Source organism: Corapipo altera, unplaced genomic scaffold, assembly GCF_003945725.1.
Source record: "Corapipo altera isolate COAL_440 unplaced genomic scaffold, ASM394572v1 2b, whole genome shotgun sequence".
In the NCBI taxonomy this organism is placed as follows: Eukaryota; Metazoa; Chordata; class Aves; order Passeriformes; family Pipridae; genus Corapipo; species Corapipo altera.
In genome coordinates this window covers 9,553,285-9,580,218 of record NW_020884874.1, presented here as the reverse complement: position 1 = coordinate 9,580,218, position 26,934 = coordinate 9,553,285, and the positions used below count along the sequence as shown (strand labels likewise).

The following is a 26,934-nucleotide window of genomic DNA, read 5'->3' as shown; positions in this document are numbered from 1 at the left end:
GCTGTTCAGTCTGGAGAAGAGAAGGCTCCAGGGAGACCTTATAGCACCTTCCAGTACTAATGGCAGCCTGCAAGAGAGCTGGAGAGGGACTTCTTATAAGAGCACGTGGTGACAGGACAAGGGGGAATGGCTTTAAACTGAGAGTAGGTTTAGATTAGGTATTAGAAAGAAATTCTTCACTCTGAGGGTGGTGAGGCACTGGAACAGGTTGCCCACAAGAACTTGGGGATGCCCCATCCTCAGAAGTGTTCAAGACCAGGTTGGATGGGGCCTTGAGTAGCCTGGTCGAGTGGAAGGTGTCCCTGCCCAGGGCAGGGGGGTTGCAACTAGATGGCCTTTAAGGTCCCTTCCAAACCAAACCATTCTATGAAAACTGTTCAGGAAATGAGTCACCTGCTTGACTAGCATATAGTTGTTAATACCAAGAGAACAAATACTCAGCTTTGGAAAACTAAGGAAGTCATATCACATTTTTTATTTTAAATAACCAAGTTCCATGTTAAAGCTGAATACCCCAAAGTTGCCTTTAAAATGACAAATGATTCAAAAGGTGTTTTTTATAAAACTAAAGCTAACAGCAGCTAAATCTTTTATGTCTGACAACCTATATTACTATATATATCTCTCTCTATATATATCCATATCTATATATCTATATAGATATAGATACTAAATTTGAAGGTACAGTGAGTTTTCAAAGCTGTTTCAGGCTATCAAGTTGATTTTGACTTTTTGGGAGTAGCCCCGCCATCTTCAGCCAACTTCTCTGCTGGCCTCTTTTTTAACCCTTTCATTTTCCGCGTCTGCAGTTTACTAAGATCTTGCTTCTGCATGTGGATTCGACCATAAGTTGTACCAAACACATCATGGGAGATATTCTTCTTCTTCTTAGGCTGTAAGGAAAGAACAATGTTATTATTTCTGAGTAGAGTCCCAGGAGCTCTGGTGAGAATCAAGTGCCCAAAAGCAAGGCCTCACACGTTGTCTAGAGTTTAGAGATGAAGATTTGTGCTGTATGTTCTAAGTGCTTCCAGAGGAGAGTTTGGATGCCAGCTGATCACCACAGAAGTGCTGTGGCCCTAGAAATCTCAGCTGGTCTAGATAAAAGTCAGCTTTGGTCAAACATACAACAAGTAATACTTCAGCTTTTTTTCTTCTTTACAGATAGAGCTGAAAGTAATGCACTTTCGAAGGTACGTACCTTCAGGGCTTTTGGTTGTTTTAAAGATAGCTTATAAAGGTCATCTGAAGCTAAATGTGTCCTCCTCATAACCAGATCTAATGAAGGTCCCATCTCTTCCAGTTCAATTCTAGGTATTTTACAGCCAGATTTCTTCAGAAGCACTCTAGAAGGGGAAAAACAACCAAAATAAATATTGTCCCAAGTGATAAAGAATTATCCATCTTCCTGAAGGGCAGGTTCAGTCTTGCAGTTCAAAACAGAAATCAACTGCTACCACTAACTCTATTAGCAAGAAAGACATCTGTCAATAACAATTCATAAAATACAAAATCTGTCCCATTATTATTTCAACATACCCAAAAAATACCTGGCTAATGTTGGTTGTTTGTCTGGTTTTTTTTTAATGAGACCAGTATAATCAGTATTACTGTTAAAACTCAGTCCCAGTACCCTGAAAGCCACATTACTCCTCAAATTCAAAACAGCACCCTTGGTATTAACAGACATGAAAAATATTTATTATCATTTACAGCAAAATAACCTGAGCACTATCTGAGGTAGTGTTTCGGTTTTTTGTTTTTAGAATGAGACTGATTAAAGTGATTTTGTAATAAGAGAAATCAAAATCGCATGGTACACAAGCTATGCATGTTCACAGCCTCCTAAGGCAGGTCATGAACCTGAGGGTGAACACCAACACAGCAAGAAAGATTGTTGTGTCCTGGCTTTTTCTGTTTTTCCTTGTGTATCTCTGGTTGCAGCCTACCACCTGTTGCTCTCCAGCAAACACCTAAGTGAGGAGAGTCCTGGAAACCAACCTGAGAAGAGGTTAAGTCCTGAAGTCTTACACAGTACTCAGAATTCGCCAAGTCAATTCACATCACCTTACTAATCCAAGCTAGAAGGAGGAGCTCAACAAGGAAGGAACCAGCAGATTTAGGGCTCGAGTGTTTTCCTTCTGCAGTACGAGTTACTCTGTGTTACGCTGGAGCACTTCTACACACTGCATGTTTTAAATGCAGCTCAAGCCAGTTCAATTACACAACTATGGGTTAAATTTGGAGAAAAGTTGACAAGTGTACCAAAACCCAAATAAATAAAACACATACTCACTTATAGCTTCGCATGTAAATTTTGCCATCTACAGCTGTGAAATGCAGAACGTACTCTAAACCAGCCAAACGAATACTGGGCACAGTAGGACCTCTGAAGAAATCTGAAAGAGTATTTAAAAAGAGTAAAGTGCCAGGTTTCTTGGCTCAGAATAAAACCAACAGATGGCTATAACAAACTGGTTTATCTCAAAACGGACCCACATCACTGATGGGAACTCCATTCCTATAAGGATATTCTTCCTGCATCTAACTAAGCAAGACTATACAAGGGATGACCTAGAAAAGCTGGATGTTCAGTGGGAATTTCACAAAATAGCCACTACTTAAAACTGCACCCTGGCCAAAACACAAGAGAGAAAGTTCAGTGCACGTGTTAGTGTGCACTGGTGAATCCAAACGTGTGTAGAAATCCTGACAGGGACACAGTGACTTCCCAGAGATAATGTGGAAGCAATATACACTATCTAACAGTAAGTACATGGAAAAGAGCAAAGGTACTTCCAGAGCAGTGACTTCACTTTATTAAGCTACTTGGAATAATTGCATTGTCTATTCTTTTAAATATTCAGCTCTAAAGTCAGGAAAAAAAAATTATCTTGTGTTTAGGTTAGTTAATAGTTAGCTAATAATCAGATCTTTGTACAGATCAGTACAAAGAAGCCATTAGCTCAGGTGTCTGTTTAAAGACATCATTCAAACCTGATACTTGGTTCTTAATCATAGCCAGATTTGGAAGAACAGAAAGAGGGATCAAAACCATTACACAATAGATTGAAACTGTATCTTGTTTACTCTTAGCTACACTCTCTCTCTCTGACTTGGGAAAAACATTTAGATGTTTAGATTTCTTTCATACATCCCTCACAACAAGGCACTTTTGTCCTCTAGGTAGAACAATATTTGTCATTAAATCTAATGTTTTCTCTATTTAATAAGCAATACATCTATAAAATTAAGGCACTTGAAATACTTGCTTAGTTTGCAAAGAGAACACTGAAACACACAGATTAAATAATAAGCCGCCTGTAGCGAGGTTCTTATATCAAGCTATGAAAATATACTGTGCAATCAGAGAGCTTGCAAGGAGCACAGCAATCTGTCCAACATATGCAGAGCGTGGAGAAAGAATGTGACCTTGACCAAGGGAACAAGGTGTGCTAATAAACACGACAGGGCAATGCTGAAACATAGGAGAACCGCTAACAGATGCAAAACACATCAGTCTTTCCTGCTCTGTCCCATTTTCAGATCCCTTGGCTAGTTGTCCTTTCCTCCACTACCTTTTTTCAAGAGAATCAGCACTGGAGTGACATCCAAAACAAAGTCTTGCTGGCAAATACCAGCTGGAGTCAGGTCAGGAAATTTCCTTGGTCAATTAAATACTCTCTTTCCTCTTCTTTTGAGTCGAGCTTGTAGTTAGAGGAAAAGTTGCAAATAAAACATTTTGTTTGATTGTGGCATATTTTTTTCCCTTCGACTAGTTCTCTGCAGTTTACATTTACAGTGGTTTAATTGGCAACACCTCCCCTTCATATTTTCCTGTGGCATCATACATCCTTTTACCCACAGGATGATCTCTTCCAATAAACGCAGGTGGTCAGGAATTTCTGTTTCCTGGCAACACTGAAGAGCTGCAGAAACCTTACACTTCAGTATACCGAGAGAGTTGAATTTTTTTTAATGTACTCCTAATTTACAACTCTGGCTTTGGTTGGATTACAGACTTGCTTTCTCCTTTCTTTCCATTCCTAGTTCTCTCTCCCCCTTGTCCTCAAACATGTTTCTAGAACTTTTAATTTACTCTTTCCTGCAGAGAGTTTCACAGGACCTTTCCATTTCCAGATTAAATTTCTAAATTATTTTGGAACCTAAGTCTATGCAGTTTTTTCTATATCAATTTGTATCTAAGAGCTGGTAACACTGTATTCTATGTAGTTATAGTTAGCATTAAGGCAGTTAAACTCTATCCCAGACATTTCCCATCCATGCCCTTTATTGGCCAGAAGAAGCCCATAAATCTTTTGAAACACTCAAAAAAAGTCTGTGTGAGGAAGGCTGTATGCAGAACAAGGTCACAGTCAATCTAAAATTGCAGAGGTCTCCTGCAAACCAATGTTTTAGAAAGTATATAAGCAAGGCCTATAGTGCCTAGCCATTTTTAGGATAAAATGGGTGTGTGATAACAGAACTGGCAAGCAGGCAGTGTTGTAAGAGTTAAAACATTTTATATTAAAAGTTATTAGAATTTCATGAACTGCATTCCAAAGACTTATATTGTAAATTAACTCCTACACTACCACATCAGAGGGCAATGAAAACCAAAAGAGAAAGAATGGGATGTCTTTGTCTTCCAGGTCTCTAAGGAAAATGCAGCTGTCATTTATTTTTCCTAAATAAATTCTTCCACTTCACAGTTTAACCAGACTATAGGTTTTGGTTACCATGAAGACAATAAATCACCCTTGCCTTTATTTTTACAAAGAAACTGCTGTTAAGATGATCTTCCAAACACGCATTAGCCCCTTTGGTATCACAAAAGCCAATGAAAGCTTGGTTGTTCACCAGCATCACTGGCATCACAGTGCTTTGGCAACAAGAAGCTGCTAGCTATCTAATATTCCCTCTGGGATCCCAACAATACTGGTACAGCAACAAAATATTTGCTGTTGTTGTTACAAAGACATTTTTCTATCTTTCTCAGCAATCAAGTGGTAGGTTAAAGGCACCATCTTTTGCAGAAACAGAATGAGTTCTTCCCTATCAGTTAAGGCCAGTTTTGAAGCAGGTCAAATTATTACCCAAATGATTTTAATTGATTAGTAATACCTTCAAGTCTTTATTCTCCTTAACCTTCTCCTTTGTCTATTGCTTTGCATCCAGGTATTCCACAAAAGTCAGCAGAACAACTAAGACCTTGAGTTCTTTGGCATATACTCAAGAAGAATGATTGGGTGTAGAGTACATTTGACTGCAGAGTCATTAACAGCAAATAAATAGGAAAGGAGAAAGGACAGATGAACAAAGAAAAAGGACAGGACAAATTACTTAGTTATTGGGTAACTATCTTGCTATGCATTGAAGCTGTTTGATCATGGGGTGCCCAGGGAGGTGGTGGAGTCACTGTCCCTGAAGGTGTTTAAGAAAACACTGCATGTGGCACTTAGTGCCATGGTCTAGTTGACAAGGTGCTATTTGGTCATAGGTTGGACTTGGTGATCTCAGAGGTCTTTTCCAGCCTAGCTGATTCTGTGAGATTGCCTGAACAAAATACACTTCAGAAAATAAATGCACCTGCTTCCTGCAGTATAAATACTTATTTACAACAACATAAACATGCGGTATTAAAACTCACTTATCTTTGTATTCAGTATTCACACAATTTCAAAGACTTATAAGCTCAGTCACTAGCCTTTCACCCATCCCCAAGAACCAGTCAGCTGTATGGAGAGGATGAAAATTTCCTCCTCTTCTGCTCCCTTTCAGTCTCATTCCAGATGAGACACCTTGCTTTAAGGAATTATAATACTAAGGAAAAAAAATTTTCATTTTTAAGGTCTATTTCTAAAGAACAATTGTTTGCCAAGAAACCCAAGAATGGAACTGAAAGAACAAGACTGTTATTGGGCCAGATTCAGTATTTTATCAGAGCTTAAAAAAATAAGTAATCTACTTTTAGGAAACCTATTAAAAAGAAAAAACACACCACCCTACTTATTAGGTCTAGTTCTACCAAGTAAGATGCATTAAGTGTCAAGAGACACAGTACCCTATGACCTCTATGTCTGACTAAGCTACAATGTGCTTTATCTTTCAGAGCCTCCAACCTTGAGATAGTAAGAAATGCCAGTTTGTTTCCTAAGCTCCAGGCCTGCCTTGAAGTTAGGCCACAGCTATTATCTGCAGCTGACTTTTACTGCACATGTTCTTTCCAAGTACTCTAATCAATGGCACATTTGTTAGAACTGGTGGAATTTCCAACAGAAAATGCTTTCATTACAAAACAGAAGCTCAAATATACTGATCTGACTTTTCTGTAAGCAAAAATATCGTACTTTCTGAACTTAATCCACTGGTTTCAATTTAGATACTTCAAAAATATTATTTGGTTAGAAAAGTGACAATTCAGTACAATTACAAGGTCAAGACATTTTGAAAAATGACAGTTTTGCCATAATCAAAGTAATGAATTTTACGAATCCAAAGTTTCGATTTCAGAGTCTTTTAGGTTAGTCTTTTTTTCCCCTCTAAGAGTCATGATGATTGGTTAACTTTAATTTAGTGTGACATGAAAGTTACAAGTGCCTACTCTTGTTTTCTTTCTGTGCTGAACATAAGCAAACATTTTTTGACAAACCATCATTTCCCAATAGATCCCATTACTACAGATTTATGCAATCCTACCGTTTAAATAATCAAAATACTGACCAATAAGAAGGCTCTTCAGTCTTCTGTATTCTTCATTTACATCAAACATGTCACCAGCAAATATCAACATAGGTTTTGTTCCTTCAGGACATTTACTGTTCTATGGAATAAGAATTTTAAAACAACAAAAATTCAGACTGTGTTAAGGAACATATTATTGACTTAAGTTGTTAGCCACTCAACAGTGAATGAAACACTGTGGTGACCTATGATCACTGCAGACAGAAAAGACACTTTTTTTTTCACTGAACAATGCTGCAAATGTATGGAGGGACTTTGTTTTCAAAAGGGTGAATTGTATTATTCTTTGTTCTGGATTAAAGAAAGAGGACTTCTTTACTATAAAATGTATAAGATAACAGTTTCCAGTGGAAAAAAAAAAGAGTGAATTTGACTGCAGTTAATAACAAGAAAACTAAAATTAGAGGCAAACAAGTTTATTCTACTTCTGACATTGGAGAGTACACGAAAAAGGCTAAAAGAACAGTTTGGTCAATCACATAATTTTAATTCTGGAAAACAGGTACATTTATTTAACTGTAACTTCCCTGTTATAAACAGTGTTATGAAGACACACTACAATCTGACTTCAAGGGAAGGATTCACATTCATAAACCATAATTTCTTCACTATCCTTCTGAACTGCTCTACCAATTTATACACTGTAATAAGTACCGTAAAAATTACTTATTTTTCCAGTGCATGAACTGCTTGATACAGAAGTACACACATATGAAATACGTTTTAGTCTTGTCAAAATGAGCCTACCATAGCCAAAAATGTGAATTTTCTCTGTGTTTAAATAATAAAGACGTTAGCTCCTCGTCTGAATTAAGTATAGTTCCCTGAAAAATGGCATTTATGTGCTACTAAAAGCTAAAGAAAGTTCTGGAATTACCTCAGTCAGCAGAGTGATTCTCTTTGGTTATAATTTGTGAACAAGGATTTCAGTTTTCAAAGATTGCACCAGTTTATATAGGAACCATGGGCAGAATCTGACAATTTTTTAAATGTAGCTCTTTAATTAAAAGGAAAATATTAGAAATAAACCAAGACTAAAATATAATTTGCAAAGAAAGTTGCAAGTTTGCTTAAAACAACCAAAATAAATTAAAAAGCAGAGCATAAAATTAACGTTTTGGAGTACACAAATTACCAATCCTCACATACTGCATGGAACACTTTTTTAAACAAAAAAAAAAAAGCACCAAAAATCCACCAGTAGGTGTCACTGAAATACTAGATTAGTGATTCCTTACCTTGACATCTTTTAGGGATACAAACTTCTCCACGCCTAGCTCAATCATGTCCAGGACATGATAGTCAAACATGCGACCTGTGAGAGTAAAACAAGAATATCTAGCTATTTAAATATTCACTGAAAACTACACCTGTCATCCCAATAAAAACCGAAGTGAGACATATTACCTATTATCAGGTTGTTAGGTCGCTTCTTGTTATGACAGCCAAACAGAAACAGAGAACAATCTGATTTCTTGGAAAAAAATTCCTGCAATTGAGGAAAAGAACAAAACCCATTAGTTATAAGTTGTAGGGTTTAAAATATCCTGCAAAGGTATAGATCACAAACCTGTGAGTTTAGGAGCTGCTTAATGAGAAGAGCTACTGCACTTACCAGAAGAGTTTCGAGCATGTCTAGGTCCACTTAAGTTAAAATTGGCAGCTGGATTCAAGGTTCTGATGCCTTAAGCCCCTATTATAGTTTTTTATTTTTCTAATTTTTGTAGGTCTTATAAGTTTTATAAGTAGTAGCAGTAGATTCTGAAAGCAGCAACCCTCACTCCCTTGTCCCTCTACCCTGTAGCACCCTTAGTTTACACATTCCTTAACCCTCTTACCCCATTCTATGCTCCCCATATCAAATCTACCCCTGAATTCAGTGGCAATGTTTAATCTTTTGTCAAGGCAAGGCCTAGACTGTTTAGAGAACAGCATATCAGGGCCTGAATAACAAAGCGGAGTCAAGAATTAGGTGAATATGTACCCTTTGTGCTCTGAAGATGGTGAAGATTGATGAAGAGGTGGTCCCGAAAAGCCCCTCGACTCAATTCTCAGGGGGTGGACCCGGGGCGGATCGGAGCAAAGGCCACAGGGTGGACACATTGGGGACTGGATAGATGGTATTATAAAATGTAACATCTCAGGCACAGGGGCGTGCGTCGTGTAACATCCATTGCCTTGGCATAATTAAACCCTTTCCTTATCTCATCCCTAATTAACTGCTCCGGAGTTATTTTTTAGCACCAACATCCCACGGCATCAGTTCAAATAATTTCTTCTTTTTTTTTTTTTTTTTTTTTTTTGTTTTCCACTGCATCTTAAAGGTCAACCCAGGCAATTTTTTTCTTGTCATTTTATCTGTAACACCATTTTTCATAATTTCTCGTTATTTACTTTTACATAAGATACTTTCATCCACTTCTCTTTGTCTGAAAAGTAAGTATTTGCAAGCTGGGTGCAATAGTAACACCTCATTTTAGTTACCCAGCTAAACTTTACGTAGCCTACTACCTTTGCCTAACAGCTTCTGAACAATCAGTTAATTTCCTCAACAGCAAGTCTATGAATATCTTTAAATATCTAACCTTCTCACACTCACCTTAAGAGTCCTACTACAGAGCAACTTCCTGTGTAATTTATTATTTAAGATTAAGATCCTACGTAAAACCAAGCCAGTAGTGACGATCATAGAGAAGATCTTTTTTCCAGGTGGAGTAGATAGAGAACCTATTATGATATTATGTCCAGAGCCAACATTACAGTAGTTCTTTTTGAGGATGTCCAGCTCCAAAGTCTTTTTATAAACTGTTGCTTCTCAGGGCAGCTCCTCATTTTGTGTATCAATGGTTCTGTGATACACACATATACACTATTTATCCAGTACTCCCCAGAAGCATATACCTGCACCTAGCAGTTGTGAAGCAGAAAAGGACACTTCAACTCCTCCCACTCCTGCAACAGCATTGGCTCAGAGAGGACACAGCAGCTCTGTCCCTCTGGGAGGTCGAGAGACACCTGGAGAGGTTGGATTTATTGCATGTACAAATCACACAGCTCAGTATAGAGTTTTGTCACCAGGTCCCTGAAAAATGCTGACTCTGAACAGGCCAAGAACAGACCAGAGGGGACTCCCCTTGAAACACGTGCTCATACAGCTCTGTTAATTACTGTGTGTTGATATCTATACACTCTCTAATAGTTGTATATTAAAGAGATGAAAAAAACTCAAATGCCTCATGTGTCCTGCATATATTGCAACAACACATACATTGCAAAGTTGCCCTTTTAAAAAAATGCCTGTAACCAAGTGAAAAAAACCCCATAAACTAACTTTATTTGACTTTCTATACCTTTCCAGGCTCTGATTTTCTGCTTGGCAGCTTTCCAGCTACTTTTGCTCCAGCTTGTAATGCTGCATGGGGTTGTTGTGAGCCAAGTGCAGGACTCTGCCCTTCACCTTGTTGAACCTCATATAATTGGCTCCAGCCCATCAGTCCAGCCACTCCAGATTCCTCTGTAGACCCTGCCAAGTCTCAAGCAGGTCAACACTCCCACCCAACTTGGTGTCGTCTTCAAACTGACTGAGGATGCACTCCATCCCCTCGTCCAGATCATCAATAAAGACATAGAACAGGACTGGCCCCAATACTGAGCCCTGGGGAACCCCACTGGTCACCAGCCACCAGCTAGCTGCATGTGGCACCATTCACCACGATCCTCCGGGCCCAGCCAACCAGCCAGGTTTTTACCCAGTGAACAGTGCACCTGTCCAAGCCACGAGCAGCCACTTTCTCTAGGAGAATCCTGTGGGACAGAGTCAATGACTTTATTATTGTCCAGGTACACAACATCCACTACCTTTCCCTCATCCACTAAGCAGATCACCCTCTCGTAGAAGGAAATCAAGTTGGTCAAGCAGGACCTGCTTTCACAAACCCATGCTGGCTGGGCCTGATCCCCTGGTTGTTCTGCACATACTGTGTGATAGTGCTCAATATGGTCTGTTCTGTGACCTTACCCAGCACTGAGGTCAGGCTGATAGGCCTGTAGTTCCCCAGATCCTCCTTCTGGCCCTTCTTGTAGATGGGCATCACACTGGTTAATCACCAGTCAACTGAGACCTCCCCAGTTAGCCAGGACTGCTGCTAAATGATTGAAAGGGGCTTGGTGAGCTTTTCCACCAGCCCCCTGATTAACCTTGGATGGGATCCCCTGTGGCCCCATACATGTGTGTGTCTAAGTGGTGTAACAGGTCACCAACCATTTCCTCCTGGATTATGGGAGCTTCATTCTGCTCCTTGTCCCTGCCTTCCAGCTCAGAGGTCTGGGTACCCAGAGAGCAACTGGTGTTGCTATTAAAAGATTGAGGCAAAGAAGGCATTAAGTACCTCAGCCTCTTTCTCATCCTTTGTCTTTATGTTTCCTCCTGCATCCAGTAAAGGATGGAGATTCTCCTTAACCCTTGCTTTGTTGTTGATGTATTTGTAAAAACATTTTTAATTGTCTTTTATGGCAGTAACCAGATTAAATTCTAGTTAGGCTTGGGCCTTTCAAACTTTTTCCCTGCATACCCTCACAACATCCTTGTAATGCTCCTGAGTTGTCTGCCTCTTCTTCCAAAGGTGATACAGTCTCTTTTTATCCCTGAGTTCCAGTCAAAGCTCTCTGTTCAGCCAGGCTAGTCTTCTTCCCTGATGGTTCATCTTTTGGCACATGAAGCACATGAGCCTGCTCAAAAATGTTGTAAGAGAAAAAATTGTTTATACTCACCAATGATGTCTGATCCTCAAAAGGTCTGGTAATATTTTTCCTGAGAGGAGAGGAAAAAAAAAAGTTAGAAGAAAAAAAAAACAGGCTCAGATAGCCACTTCTACTTAGGTCTCCAATAATAGTAAAGTTCTGCATTCTACTGAAACTCCAGCAGTAGAGGCTCAGTTAGAGTTCAAACCACAATAATAGACTTCCAGACCACCATCACCACCAGTGACACTCCATGAACAGTTGCCTTTGCCTGTTCATTCAACATTAAATTTAGCAATTATGATTGTATCTGCACTACAGCCATACAGATATTGGGTTCCCATTTTGAGTAAGACTTATAGCTGAATCCTGCTCCGTACCACCTGCCACAGAACAGGGCTCAGCACCAAGGTTGATCATGTGTAGCTTGTTTCCAGTCTATTCAAAACGATGATCAATCTCAGCCACCTCAGGTGACCCTTGTCATTGTTCAAGCCCCCATGCTGGCCAGCATCTTTATTCACGGTCTGAAATTACCAAAAGCTAGCTGTCTGTCTGTCAGAAGACTCAAAGACATCAAAGTGAGATCACTTACTTTTTATACAGGACAGCAAAAGGCTTCTTCACAGCATACTGCAAAACACAAAGTTAAACACGTGTCATCTCTAAAGCCTGCCCAGCACTGTTTTTGCTATAACCCTACAACTTACATGATCACATGAAACAGTAACTGTTTGTGCAGATCAGTCTAGAAGAAGGCACCTCAAAAAGCCTGCTGATAGTAAAACCCTTCATGTTGGTGACAATCTTGGTTTCAAATTAATTAAAGGAGTTATTTGTAGAAACTGAGAAGCAGCTGAAATCAAAGTCATGTAAAGGAATCCCTCTGCTTCTGGAGATATGAGGACAAACAGCAGCATAAGATGGTAAGAAAACAACAAAGCAATGTAAGAAAAGAGTGTAGGAACAGCTATGTTTTTCAGCTATGGACTTAGGAGACAGGATTGGTAACTTAAAATTTTAGGAGAGGCTGAAAGCTCCATATCAATACATACAAGCAGTTTACAGGATTCTGGGATATGATTTAGCTGTATGATACAGTCCCAATCCTGTACCTAATCCTCTGGTTTTCAAAAGGACTTGGCAAAACTTCACTTTATATACTGGACAATTGTGGAAAAAATAAGAGAGCAAGCTCAAAATTTCTGGCAAAGAAGAAATTGGAAGAAAATAATCTCCATCAATAAGCAGGTAATGACACCTTTGGAGTACTGGTCAATCTGAGATTCGGGGTACAGGGAGAGTATGAAAATACTGACAGTCCAGCAGAGAATATGCAAATTGTAAGAAAGAGAAAGGAAGGCTGCACATTATGTTCAACAACTTACAATATCTTTAAGCACTGCAGTCACCGTTAAGTTTGCATTTCCCCCTCTTATGAGCATAGCATTTTTTGTATTTTCATTAAGCTTGGGTTCTCTCTTCTCAAGAAATCTTTTTGCTCTCTTAGTTTTAGGCTTCCTGTAACAATAAATTAATAGTTAATAACTTAATATTAGTAACAACACCTGACACCACAGAAAACAGTGAAACCAAACTAGAATTGGAACAAGCTGTGTTCAAGTAACTTGTTTCAATGACTCAAACTAATCCCAACCAGCAGAAATACAATCAATGCCAAAAGCCCAGTCTCAGATGAATGTGTTTTACTGCCACTCCTCTTCCTCTCTGTCCCCCCCAGGTACAAAAGGTGATTTTACAGTCTTGTACTTTTCAGTTTCTCCTAATTTAGAGGTTAAGATATACCAGGATTCCCAGCCTAATGACAGGCTGAAAGCTTCCCCTCACACCAGCTCCCTCCCCAAGCCAGAGACTTGCTTCTGGGAAGAGTATGGCCCATCTGTTGGCAGGAACCAGAGAGCAGGGCATCAGTCAGGTGAAATACATCAGCCTTCTCAGGGGCACACAGCTGATATAAATCAGTAACTACATGGCTTCAGAAATACATTTCTCCACCAGATTATCTTCTCCGTGAAATATTATTTTTAATTTCTTTTTGAAAACAAACAAAACCCCCAAACACACAGGTATCACAGGACCACAGAAAAATTAGGGTTGGAAGGGACCTCTGGAGATCATCTAATCCAACCTTCCTGCCAAGACAGGGTCACCTGGAGAAGGTAAAACAGAAACGCATCCAGGTGGGTTTTGGATGTCTCCAGAGAGAAGGACTCCATGATCTCCCTGGGCAGCCTGTTCCAGTGCTCTGCCACTCTCAATCTAAAGAAGTTCTTCCTCGTGTTGAGGTGAAACTTCCTGTGTTTTACTTTATGGCCATTGCTCCTCCTCCTGTCGCTGGCACCAATGAAACTTCCAGCAGAGACGAAGACAGTTCTCTCAGGTATACAGAAACACACAAATTCAATACCAGCTGGGCACCGCGACTCCTTTAAGCCACTAACTGAGTAAGGGCTGACTGGCCATCACTAAAAAGACGGCAGCGCTCCGGTTTCCTCCTCCCCGCATGTTTTGCAGAGGGCTTTCCTCTCTGCTGACTTCCCCTCCGCGACCCTCCCCGCAGCCCCGCAGCCGCCCGCTCTCGCTTCCCAGAGCCCGGGGAGGCAGCAAAGCTCGGAGGCCGCCCAGGCCGGGAGGAGACCCCTGGCACACTCACACGACGCGGTCCAGCGAGTCCATCGCCGCCGCCTCACGTGCGGGAGGAGGCGCGGGCACCGCCGTCCGCCGCGTCACGTCCGCCGGGAGCGGGCGGGAGGGAGGGAGCGCGCCGGGCGGGGCAATGCGCGTGCGCGGGGCAGGGCTGCGGGGAGCCGGCCTCCGGCTGAGTCCGCGGGGTCACTCGTGCCACATGGAGAAGGGCTTGGAGCGGGAGCCGTACGGGGAGCGGCTGAGGTCACTTGGTCTGTTCAGCCTGGAGGAGACTGAGGGGAGACCTCACTGCAGCTTCCTCACGAGGGGAAGAGGAGGGGCAGGCACTCTGTGGTGACCAGCGACAGGACCCAAGGGAATGGCCTGAAGCTGTGTCGGGGAGGTTTCAGTTGGGTATTAGGGAAAGGTTCTTCATCCAGAGGGTGGTTGGGTACTGGAACAGGCTCACCAGGGAAGTGGTCACAGCATCAAGTCTGACGGAGTTAAAGAAGCATTTGGATGATACTCTCAGACACATGGTGTGAGTCTTGGGAATGGTCCTGTGTGGAGCTGGGAGTTGGACTGGGATGATCCATGTGGGTCCCTTCCAACTCAGCATATTCTGTGATTCTGTCCCCCATGCCCACCAATTTTTAACTGCATTTCAAATAAACAACTTGCTGGGCCTTTTTTTCTACAAAATTGGTAAAAAGGCCAGAAACCAATTCTGCTAGAATATTCCTTGTACATAAGGAAAAAAGCTCACACATACGTAGTGACAGACTTGGCAATTGGTTAAGAAAACATGAGATAGAGTTGCATTGTGACAGAGAACAAACTCTTGAAAGCACCTCTCTGTTCTCAAGGGCAAATGGCAAGCACGCTGAACCTGCCACCCACCCAGCCTCCTCTGCAGGAGATTCAGCTGTCAGCAAGTGCAGCCCAGCTCCACAAATGCCCCCCCCAGCAGACAAGAGCACGTGTTTCATCAGTTCATAACACTCCCAAGATCGTTATTCCAGTTATAATTATCCTCTATCAGCACCACACAAATCAAGTCTGAAGGATGCTTTTAAACTTCCATGGTTGCAGTTAAAGCCAGAGAGACGACTGAGCAGTCTCTGCCTGAAACCTCAAGCGCAGACACTACCATGTAAAAGATCCAGACCCAGGCTGGAGGCATACAGAACATGGTCCCTCTTCTTCTTCACCTTCCTCTCCCTGCCTCCCTTTCCCCTTTGATTCAAGTTGCTTCTACATAGAAAAAGCAGAATAGTGGGATTGATGGTTTGCAACTGCTGTGTTTTTGATGACTTGTCTTTACTGATCCTGTGCTGTGAACGACGCTGGGAGTGAACTTCTCTGATCATTACTAATTAAACTATTCCATAATTATTCTGGAATTAGTTAGGTGTTCCCATCCTCACTATTGCAGTTACACTGTTTTGAGGGAGGCAAACAAAGGTAGGAAGATAGGTCAGGAAGAAAATGTTTTCTGTTTAAAAAAACGTTGTGCTTTTAAAAACATTATTCTGAGTGCACCACACACTCGACTGTGATATAAAACGGTGGGTGACAATATAAATTATGTAGCATTATGTAGTGTCAACCCACAGAGTAGCTAGGCACCACAATACATTTCCATGGACCAGTCTGGGGACCACTGATGCATGGGTACAGGATCTTAGATATAAAAGATTTAGAAAAATGCCAGAGGAGAATATTAGAGCCAAGAAGTTACTGGGAGGAAAAATAAAAAGGGAGGGGACCGCACTTCCTTTTTTATAACGTACAAAATGAGAGAAGGAGAGTGACAGATGTCTCTTTAAGACCTAGGTTTCAGTTGCTGACAAGTTTGCAGGGGTTTTCAAAACTTGAGTGGACAAAGACCTGAACAACTTGCCCTGAATTCAGTGTTGACTCTATTTTATATAAGAAGCTAGATTAGAGACCTCCTAAAGTCCCTTCCCACATGAAGGATTTCTAAGATCCATCAAGGAGACAAAGGACAAACTAAGCAATCTGCTATTCAAACAGTCAACAGAAGGCACACTTGTACTGCAGTTATTGAAAGGAAAAAAATCAAACAAGAGTGGACACATATGCAGCTGAATATGACACACAAGGGGAAGCTATATTTGAAAAATTCAAGACTTTCTTTTAAACAATGATGTTCTTTAATTTTTACAAAATGTTCCAGACTGTACAATACATCAACATTTTTCTGAGTTTCTTTTAATTATGTAACCATTTACCCTTGTTCAAGTTTGAGGTAGAGATACATACATTTCAAATCAGTTTTTTAAAAACACTTCAGCCCTTCCCACTATATTTCAAACACAAAAGCAATGCACAAGAACACAATGTCTGTTTTTCCATTATTAATTGCTCAGATAAAGTGGAAATCATGTCATAGCCTGTAAAAGTTGGCCTGTTAATTCTGTGAAAAAATCATGACAAAATCAGAGTTGATATCATGAAGGGACATCCTCTAAGGCAGTATTTCCAGAAGGAGATTCCTCTGTCCCAGAAGCAGGGCTATCAGGCAGAGGAATAGAAGCATCTATTTCCAAGGTGTGCTGCTTCTCCAGATCACAATTCATGTCAGAGTTTCCTTCACCACTCACCTCTCCCTCTGACTCTTCAGTCAATTTGTCTTGGGTCTGGCCTGACTCCTCAGAATCATCCTTTTCACGCATAAAACTGCATATCATATTAGGCCTGCTGTAGGAAAAATCTCTGTCCTTGATCTGTAACCACTCCACTCCACCTGATGCAAAGAAGGAAAACCTGTATTAGTGACAAAAGGAGTTAAGAGTTAACAGCAGTTTTTTCTTAGCTAAGTTCACTGTTATTAAGGCTGAGCCTGACCAACATCTAAGTAAAAGAACCGCTTAGGACAAAAGGAGATCTTTCAAGAATTTGAACCAACACTAATTTTTGTTGCAAGCCTTGTGCGGGGCCTAAACCACTCATCTTCCTTGTAAACAAGGCTACAAGTAACAAGAAGATATTTGGAAAAGAAAGACCATCTCAAAATGAAGAGAAACTTGACTGTTGATAAATTAACAACACATGCACAGGCTAAACCAACTTCTCCAAGACATATAGCCACAGGTTCTTATCCAGATACTGGAGGCATTGTGCAAGGTTCCTTATGTCACCAGCTCCATCTCTAAAGAGCAGTCACGAGGGAGATAAAATTATTATGAAAGTAATGAAAAGCACGAACAGCAAGATACAAAACTATGCTATGTCCATATCATGAGTGCTGTGTTCTGCTCAACCCACACTATAAAACTAGAAAAGGGAAACAAGAATTGGTGAGTCAAGTTACCTATACAGGGAAAGGGAAGCCAAGTAACCATCAACTACAAAAATCATAAAACAATTGCAACAAAAGACAGAGACTAGAATTCTACTCAAAGGAGACAGCTGTTTATAAGGCTGGCCTGGGAAAACAAGTAGGGACTGACTTATCTCCTAATTCTGATGACAAAATAAGTAACACACACTCATTGAAAGCACCAGGTCACATATTTGTAACAACCACAAAAGCAACCAAACAATCAGGAACACCCACAGTAAAGTTGCACTTTTTCCAAAGAGAAATGTGATTTGAAAACTGTCATAAAAACGGAAGAAGTCAAAAGTACAAACAGGTTCAAAAAGCAAGTAAAAATGACAGAGCGTTTATGGACTAAAGACATAGTAGTCCAAATGAGAACTTTGGTCAGGGTACTGATGAACTGCTGAATACCAGAAGGATAGCAAAAAAAAAAATTACTCATGTGTATGTCCCCTCCTACTACTTCTTATAGACCCATTTATACCAGATCAGGAAGGACATCGACCTGTTGGGGCAAGTCTAGAGGCAGGCCACCAAGATGATTAGAGGGATGGAGCACCTCTCATACAAGGAAAGGTTGAGAGAATTGGGATTGTTCAGCCTGGAAAAGAGAAGGCTTAAGTGACCTAATTGTGGCCTTCCAGTATCTAAAGGGAGCCTACAATAAATATGGAGAAGGACTATGTACAAGGGCATGTAGCGATAGGACAAGGGGGAATGGCTTTAAACTGAAGGAGGGTGGGTTTAGATTAGATACTAGGAAGAAATTCTTTACTGTGAGGGTGGTGAGGCACCAGAACATGTTGCCTAGTGCAGTTGTGGATGCTCCATCCCTGGAAACGTTGAAGGCCAGGTTGGATGGGGTTCTGAGCAATCTGGTCTAGTGGAAAGGGTCCCTGCCCGTGGCAGGAGGGTTGGAACTAGATGGTGCCTTTGAACTCAGGCCATTCTATGATTCTATGATTTACTACTGTCCACAGTTAGAAATACAATACAGGAATAAAACCACATTTGTTCTGATCCAGTATGGGAGTTCCTGTTGTATTAAAGTGTCTGACACCACCCTTAGACTCTTAAAATAACTGAAACATAATTCAAAATGCTGAGAAAATATTTTACAAATGCAATAAAGAGAATAGAATGTTTCTTCACCTAAATTTTAGAACATCTGGCAATATGATAAGGAATGACATTAGAATTAGTGCAAGAATTTGAATCATTCCTTGAAACTCAGGTGTCTCATGGAACAGACCTTAAATAGAACTGGGATTCCCCTCCCACTTCAATTTTTATGCATTACATGTTGTCAGTTCACAAGACATGGTAGTTACTCTGCATGCACAACATTAAACTTCTGTTAGAGTACAGAAACAAAAACGTTTTTCAGCAAGTATCATCATTATTGCTGTTCCAGAACAAAAAAGGCCTTTTTATTAAGCAAAATATTCTCTAGTCTATTGTACTTTAAAAATAATAGTTTGTTTAATAGTTAAATATATGGAGAGAAGAAATGGTACATGGTGCTGATAAGAATGCTGATGTTTGGTTAGATTGTAGATGACATTTCATTTTATATCTCCTATGACCAATGTCCAGCTTACTGTTCAGATTTAATGTAAAATGGCTACATATTCTTAAAATATGACTCAGTAACACTGACTTGAGCGAAAAAAGCAATTAAAAGCAATAGGATACTGCTAATGAATACTACTATATATAGTAGGATACTCAGTATTTCACTACGTAAAAGTACTGACTTCTGTACAAAAAAACACCACTAAAATAAAAAAAAAAAATACGAGCACTGAGTTCTGCCTACACAATGAAAATCAATATGAATGGTCTTCTAGGTATATTGTTGCAAGTTGAACTCGTTTGCATTTAACTGTAAATTCAGAAAGTACAATTCAGTTCTAGTACATACAACATGGAACTTCTTACTACTATTTTCAGCAATCACAGAGACTCAAAAACTAATTAGAAAAATTGATGAAAGTAGGAAAAAACAAAATCAACAAAGAACTACTAAACAACATCTCCAATTTCAAAACTTTTAGATGACAGAAAAACATACCAGGATACATCAGCACATGTTTGCCCTGCTCTTAAAACTCTTTTGTAGGAATCTCCTACTAGCTGTTTCTGGAGGCAGCACTGGTCAGAAGGAGTATCTCTCTCCTCTTTCCATGTGTGTTTTGTACTTTTGCATTTAAATATACATATTTGCTGCCTAAAGAAGAAAGCTCCTTTAACTTTCTACATGCTCTTGAATCATACACTTAATAAAGGCTGACATTCCCAAACATATGTCATCCATGTCTGTATGCATAAAGGCACTAACCAACATTCTCTTCTCCTTCCTTCTTTTCTGTCAGAAGGGTCCGTGTCATGTTCAACTTCTTCACTGTGTGACACTTGTATTTCAGCTGTACTTTCTGGTTGCCTTCCGCATCTACTAAGAAGAGAGGCGAAAAAAACAATACCCAGACCCCAATTATTATAGTGAATTCCACTATCAACTGAAATAAGTATTTTTAACCTCCCCAGCTACCACAATGAACAGGACATTAAATCACAACAATTACCGTGCTCCGTGTTTTCTTCAAAAACCACACAGGTTCCCAAGGTATCTACGTAAATCAAAGTGAGAAAGTCTTAGAGACCAGCTTATATCAGCTGCAGATACTGTACCCACTGGCCCAACTCCGGGAATGTTCCGATTTCCAGCCCCTCACAAAGGCACCAGTAAGCACACCGTCAACTCAGGAACAGACAGCAGTATCACAGGAGGATCCCAGACCATTTCTTCCAGGCCACCGTTGTCACCGTAAGGCAAATGAGAGAACTACAGATTGTACAACACGTCAGTCCTGCTTACACAGGAGACAACAGGCACTTACTTTAAGGTGTTTTATGTCCCATATGTCTGTCTGCTGACATACTAGCTGGTGCACCCTGGAGTCAGCTTCCAGGCCTACTTCCCAGGAAGTACCACAGATGCACGGTTAGTTTAGCAGTGAACTCAGACTGCTGCTGCTCTGTATGGTGTTATACAACCACCCAGAACTTCAGCATCTCATAGGACCAACTGCAGGACAATGAACTAATGTTAAGAAAGCTCTCTGGGTCACATGAAAAAGGAGAGACTGTATTCATCGTAATTTTTCCTACCTTCATATTCTCCTGCAAATACATATCTGTCCACTTGTAAAATGGGCTTCTCTGTCTCTATTCCCTACAAAAAGAGGGACAAAATTGCACAGTTGTCAAGTCTCTATTAGCCCAGGCAAATTTCTTGCTGTACAATCAGAGAAGACAGACAGTACAATCCAGATTACATCAATTCCTTGTAAAGATAGTTGGACCAAAACTCCAAAGCATAAGGTAAAAAGAACAAAATAAGTAAATGCAAGATAAAGTTTCTTTTGTTATTAGAGGAAAGGAATGGATTCCAGTCTGTAAAGCTTTCTCAAACTGCCAGGTTCATATGAAGAGAAGTACATCTTTAAAACAGGATTTATGGAAGTGGACAAGAGATTTCTGCAGAGGATATGATTTTACAGAAGCTAGCAGACTTGTGAAAAAACATGCAATTAAATTAATAATTATTAGTTTTCAAAAAAATGTAATAAAAGTAGTTTTAGTCATTACAATTGACCCTGAGGTCTTCTGCAATGTTAAGCATCTGGGATGGGGGGAGAAGGAGTTTTCTTTGTTTTTGTAGGAGGCTTAGTTAAGCAGTGATAACAACTGCTACAAAGGGTTCAGCCAATCTTACTGTAGAATCAGTGCACTGTTAATAAAATGTAATGACATTTTTTCAGACTATCATCAAACGTGTCACTTTAACTATATTAAATACAAAAATATACCAGATAATATCCTTCTAGTAATCGTAGCAGAACCTAGTATAGAACTGTCATAGGAAATGCTCTAGTACGTTAAAATAAATTTAGATCAAACTGCAGCCAATGGTTATTTAAGTTACAGTTTATTTAAGTTACTGTTTATTTCCTCTAGGAAATTAATGTAACCTCAATTTCAAATTAACAAAAATGTATGTGTCTGCACGAAAAAGATGTTATTTTCTAAGCTCCAATTAATGCAAGTTCTACAAACTTTCAAAAGCCTTTGGAAAATACACAAGGTGAAGAAGTCCAGCATAAACCATTGCATCAGCACAAGAAGTGCAATTACTGGGTCACAGAAGCTTCTGTGATTTCTGTGTCTATATCGTGAAGGAGTTGGAAAGTGTTGTTATTGCATTTTTTTAAACAAGGAGTGGGAGGGTAAGGCAGTACTTCTATCAGCTCATTCCCTTCCTCTACAGCACAGGTTTTCCAAATACACGAGCCAGGATCCCATTATATATCTCTTATATATATATATGATAATATAATGTATTATCTCTTAATATGATTTATACTTATAGATTAAAGATTGATAAAAACCAATGTCTGAAAAGACTACACTAATTAAGGCAAAATGGCTTTGAATAGTACCTTGTGAACATCAGAATTATTCAGGACATAAAGATAAGCAGATGCTAAAAGTTTTGAAGATGAGGCACTATATGGTAAATTCCATAAAATACAGCATATCACACAGGATAATTACAAGAGAATCTCAAAGCACAACATTTAAAAGAATCCCATTAACACTACTGAAGCATATGCCATTTCAGCCACCAGTAATGAATCACATGTGTAATACATTTCAAGAGAATTAGGGCAGATCCAGGAAAACTTATATGTTTATAAAAGCATATCCATCCAAAGATGGATAATTTATGAATTTTGATTGTTTCTACATTTGAGTCATTCAAAATTGACTTTACCACCCCACATATATTCTGATCTGTGGCACACTCAGATGTTCTCTTCCATCTTTTCTGTCTGTAATAAAGGTCTGCTTTCAGAAGGTATTTGCAAATCAATAGCACTAGTACTATCTAGACAGCTCTCATAGTCTACATAGGGTTTGAAGGGCAAATAGCATCTGTCCTATACAGATTAAACAACTCAAAAGGAAAAGGACAGGTAAACCAGATTCTTATAATAACCTCACAGTGAAGCAAACAACATCCAAAACTGTTTACCAAATGCTTAATAACCAGTTATCCTTTACAAAACTTGAACTTGCCAGGCAGTCTCTGAAAAAAACCACATTGTAAATACAGTGCAAATCAGAAAGATTTTGACTTTACCTGTCAGATGTATTTAAGTTATTTGAAGAAGGGTGCTTAGCAATATATATTTTTAAATGAAAAGCACATTTTTAATGTGAAATACATAATCTTTAAAAAATAACTTAGAGCTTGAAATCAGAGTGGATACTGGTACTAACTTATACATACTTCTGAAAAAGTTTCCTTATATTTACACAATACTATATTCAAAGACCTTATGCTGTTTCTGAAATAGAGCCCACAACATCCAGCCAAGTACAGCGCATGTAATTCTCTATCAAAGATTTGATATAAATGTTATTAATGTGAAGAAGTTTAGAAGCAGTGTCAGTCCCTTGTTCACATCCATAATGACTTACCCCTTTCCTATTGTGCTGTAATCACTCACCAAAATCTTGCATTTGTTTTCACATTTTTCTAAGAAGTCTGAATCAATAATTCCTGATAGTTCCACCATGACCAGCTGCTCCTACAAGATAAGTTTATAATGTACACCTGTAACAGAATTCAGGGGTAAAAAAAAAGCCCCCCAAAACACAACCCAAACCAAACAGAACAGCATACAAAGACCTAGACCTTCAGAATAAACAGACCCCAAATGGGAGTTATTCGACAGTTCATCAAGAGACAGACAGCTCTTGTAATACCCAGGGAAACATAGTGATCCATCAGACACCCGTTTCACACATGAATTTCCTGGCCTTTTCTTCCTAGATAGGAATGGAGCTCTTTTCTCCACCCTTGAAAAATGAGCATCAATATGGTGATTTATGAATTATAACAATATGACCAGTTGCATATTCCAAACTAACTTTTTTTTCCTAAAGCCTTAGTGCATACCTAAATATGACATCACGGGGGAGGTTAAGCAATGTGTTAACTGAAATAGTTACTTCTTATAACATATTGTTATTAATATAACAAATTAATTCCTATATGCAATTCCTTACAATTTTGAGTAAGCAAAATGCAAAAACAAAGCAAAAAAAAGGCTGCCTTGAAAAATATTCAAGGAAAACAAGAGCTTTTAAGAGTCACCATGCATAAATATACATAATAATAGAAGATTAAGTTTGTGTTTTAGGATTTTGTTGGAGTGAGTCCAGAAGAGGGTCACCAAAATGATTAGAGGGTTGGAACACCTATCCTACAAGGAAAGGCTGAGTTGGGATTGTTCTGCATGGGGAGCAGAAGGCTCTAGGCACACCTTACAGCAACTTCCAGTACCTAAAGGGAACTACAAGCTGGAGAGGGACTTTTTACAAGGGCATGTAATGATAGGACAAGGGTGAATGGCTTTAAACTGAAAGAGGGTGGGTTTAGATTAGACATTAGGAAGAAATTCTTTATTGTGAGGGGGATGAGGCACTGGAACATGCTGCCCAGTACAGCTGTGGATGCCCCATCCCCGGAAGCGTTCAAGGCCAGGTTGGATGGGGTTCTGGGCAATCTGGTCTAGTGGGTGGCATCCCTGCACGTCAGGGGGGGTTGGAACTAGGTGATCTGTAAAGTCCCTTCCAACCCAAACCGTTCTATTATTTTATGAGGTCAGGAAGCAAGTGAAACCGGAAGATCTCTTTCTGACAGCGCCCTTTTCCAGAAAACCTGCAGCAGAACCGCCAGAACCACGTAGCTCTGGCGACGGCACCGCTGCGGGGGCAGAAAAACCCGCCGGACCCAGAGAAAAGCGCTCGCTCCGTGCCCAGCCCCGCCGCCAACCCCGGGCACAGCCACACCGGGCCCCATTACTGCCTGCCCTGCCGAGCGGGCGGAGACGGGGCGGGCCGGGCACGGCCAGGCGGGGGCCACGGGCGGGACACGCCCCGCGGGGGGCCGGCCCCTTCCCCTAAGGCTGGGGGGATGTCGGCGGGCACCAACCTCAACCTCGTCTTCCTCCGCTTCATCCCTCCTCTCGCCCTCGCTCCCCGTGCCCGCCGCCGCCGCCGCCATATCACCAGCGCCCGCCCGAGCCCCGCCCGCGCCTCAGCGCGCACCACGTGGTGCCGGTGCCGCCATCTTAGAGCGGGAGCGGCCCCGCCTCGCCGCTCCAGCGCCCCTGGGCGGGCCGTGCCAGGGTCTGCGCTCCCTCAGTGGTACACGGCTCCGACCCTGCGCTGAATATTCAAAAAAAAAAAAAGAAAATAAATTACTGTTTAGCTCTCCCAAATGCTGTGCAGGTTTTTCTTGAATCTCAGAAGTGGTACTGGAAAATGGAGATTCCTAAAATATCTTCCATCATCCTCCGGTTTTTTTGGTGGTTTTTTTTTTTTTTTTTTTTTTTTTTTTTTTTTTGAGGGGGCTGTCAGATACATCTTTTTCTTGACACAAGTAATGCACTGCTTCCGGTACAGACCATTGGTTTAGAAAGGTTTTATCAAATAATTAAATAATAAAATATACAGTTCATTTCAGTGGGTTATGCCCTTTGCCTGATGCTTTCTGGTTATCCGGTCAGGTTTAAATACACCCCTGCCTGATTTCCATCTGACGTGGTATTCTGAGGTATCTTCTTGACTTGTGTGTTTGTAAGTACAGGATGTTGTTGTCCACAAAAATCAGATTTGTTACTTGTTGTGCAATAAGCCAATAATTACAGAGAGACACTGATTATTTCATTCAGAGTTGCACATGCCTGGGTGTTTGGTGGTATTCCACAAATCAAGTACACCAACTAACAAAACCTTTTGCTATTCATACACTTGAGCAAACAAAGGACTTAGTGTTCATTGGCTGCAAGTTACATAGTACTCCTATTAATTAGTATTCTGTCTTCTGTTGGTTAATGATTCTTTCGTTTCTCATGCTAATTAGTCCCATGCTCAGGCTTTCTCTTCTGAGTCAGTGGGTTTCTTGGGTCAGTGGCCCATGAGTCGGTGGTCATGATCTCCTCCTGCTGGAATTACCTTTCACCCAGTCCGAGCTGATTTCAGCACAATTGCTGAGTTGGCTTTACTAGTTTCTTCCTTGAGGATTCTGTCAAATGTCCTTGTGGCCCGTAAATTCTGTATTCTCTGTGTCCACTATCAGTATATTGGTATATCCTTCTTCCCAAGCTTTGGTAACTCCCTTCTAGGTCCGAGATCACTGAAGCATGTCAAGCCCTAAATCTTAACAAGGCAATTTACCGACAAGTAATTTGTTTTTCTAACACATGGACATCACTTCGAGCTTCTTAGCTGCTCTCTGTTTCATGGATTAAATCTCACTTCTTGTTGGTTAGGCTTGAAACTATACAAAGATCAAACATTAAAGAACATCCTTTCTCAAGAAAATTTTATATATTCCAATAGTTTTGCACTCCATAGTCCTCAGTCTCATACTGGTTTTGTAATGTAATTCTTCCCTGTTTTCCTTCCATATGCTATGTTTTCTGATTTTGTACCAAAAGTGTCTTGCTACTTGTTGTGTCAAAGTCATCTATTAAAATGTTAAATAAAAACTGATCACAAGGGAGTTCACTGTAAATTTTTCTCTGGCCTCTACTTATCTTCCATAAGATAAACATAAATGTCAGTAAGTGTTTAACTGTGTCCAGGTAGGTGTGATTTAATGCATTTCTGCTTTTCCTAGAAAAATCACTGATCTTATATCAAATAAGTTTGGTAGGATTGTTCTTTGGGAAGCCAGCATTAGGCTTCATCTAATTTTCTGTTAAGCTTCACATTTTTAATTATTTTTTCCTAGAGCTTGCTTTAGAATATTACATACTAATGTGGTAAAAATAGCCTGTAAATTTGGATTAGTTCTAAATACAGGAAAATATTCTGGGGTATGTTACTTCTTCACCAGGCAAATTGCAAAGCCTTGAATTTTGACTGCAGAGGATAATAGCTGTGGAACAGATGTTTGATATACTACTAATGTTAATTATCAGATATTTTAAAATAATATTTGTATAATTTGGTTAGTATGGGCCGCTGTATTTGGGAATTGTAGAAGATAACAAAAATAATTTTTTGAGTATCTGATTTCATGTTCTGCCACTAGAAGGACACAGATAAATAAAATTATGAATAGCTTGTTCAGCATTTCTGACAGAGGTTTTTAATGTGCGTCTAACTTTTAAAGTTGTATTTAAATGTTAGTAACTTTAGCTAGTTGTACTCATGCTGTACAATATGAGCACATGTGTGTAAACCCAACCTTTCAATAATTCTTAACTACTGTTTTCTATTTGTTAATCATTATTCTTGGCAGTTGCATTTTTGCACCAGGTCTTTCTGTTTAGATAAAATTTTTGTTGTTTTAAAACAAAGTTCTACCTCAA

At 40.0% G+C, this 26,934-nt stretch overlaps 2 protein-coding genes across 3 annotated transcripts; both read right to left on the bottom strand.

Annotated features, from left to right (window-relative positions):
* Window positions 1-456: 456 nt before the first annotated feature.
* RPF2 (ribosome production factor 2 homolog) lies at window positions 457-14,255 on the bottom strand. The gene is made up of 11 exons (XM_027633015.1): window positions 14,159-14,255; window positions 12,873-13,005; window positions 12,080-12,117; window positions 11,515-11,554; window positions 8,152-8,233; window positions 7,983-8,059; window positions 6,724-6,823; window positions 2,297-2,399; window positions 1,202-1,346; window positions 655-893; window positions 457-622 (listed from the first exon to the last, which is right to left on the bottom strand). Exons 1-10 carry the CDS (start codon window positions 14,179-14,181, stop codon window positions 714-716), a joined length of 921 nt encoding a protein of 306 aa, XP_027488816.1. The 5' UTR covers window positions 14,182-14,255; the 3' UTR covers window positions 457-622; window positions 655-713.
* A 2,008-nt stretch (window positions 14,256-16,263) lies between these two features.
* Window positions 16,264-24,642, bottom strand: GTF3C6 (general transcription factor IIIC subunit 6). Of its 2 annotated transcripts, none has more exons than XM_027633024.1 (6): window positions 24,546-24,642; window positions 23,056-23,136; window positions 20,651-20,714; window positions 20,065-20,109; window positions 19,821-19,934; window positions 16,264-16,900 (listed from the first exon to the last, which is right to left on the bottom strand). In XM_027633024.1, the coding sequence occupies exons 1-6, from the start codon at window positions 24,615-24,617 to the stop codon at window positions 16,605-16,607; spliced, it is 672 nt and encodes a 223-aa protein (XP_027488825.1). In that variant the 5' UTR covers window positions 24,618-24,642; the 3' UTR covers window positions 16,264-16,604. The 2 variants fall into 2 exon arrangements, with proteins under 2 accessions (XP_027488825.1, XP_027488833.1); XM_027633032.1 differs by having other exon boundaries at window positions 19,821-19,931.
* Between the last annotated feature and the right edge of the window lie 2,292 nt (window positions 24,643-26,934).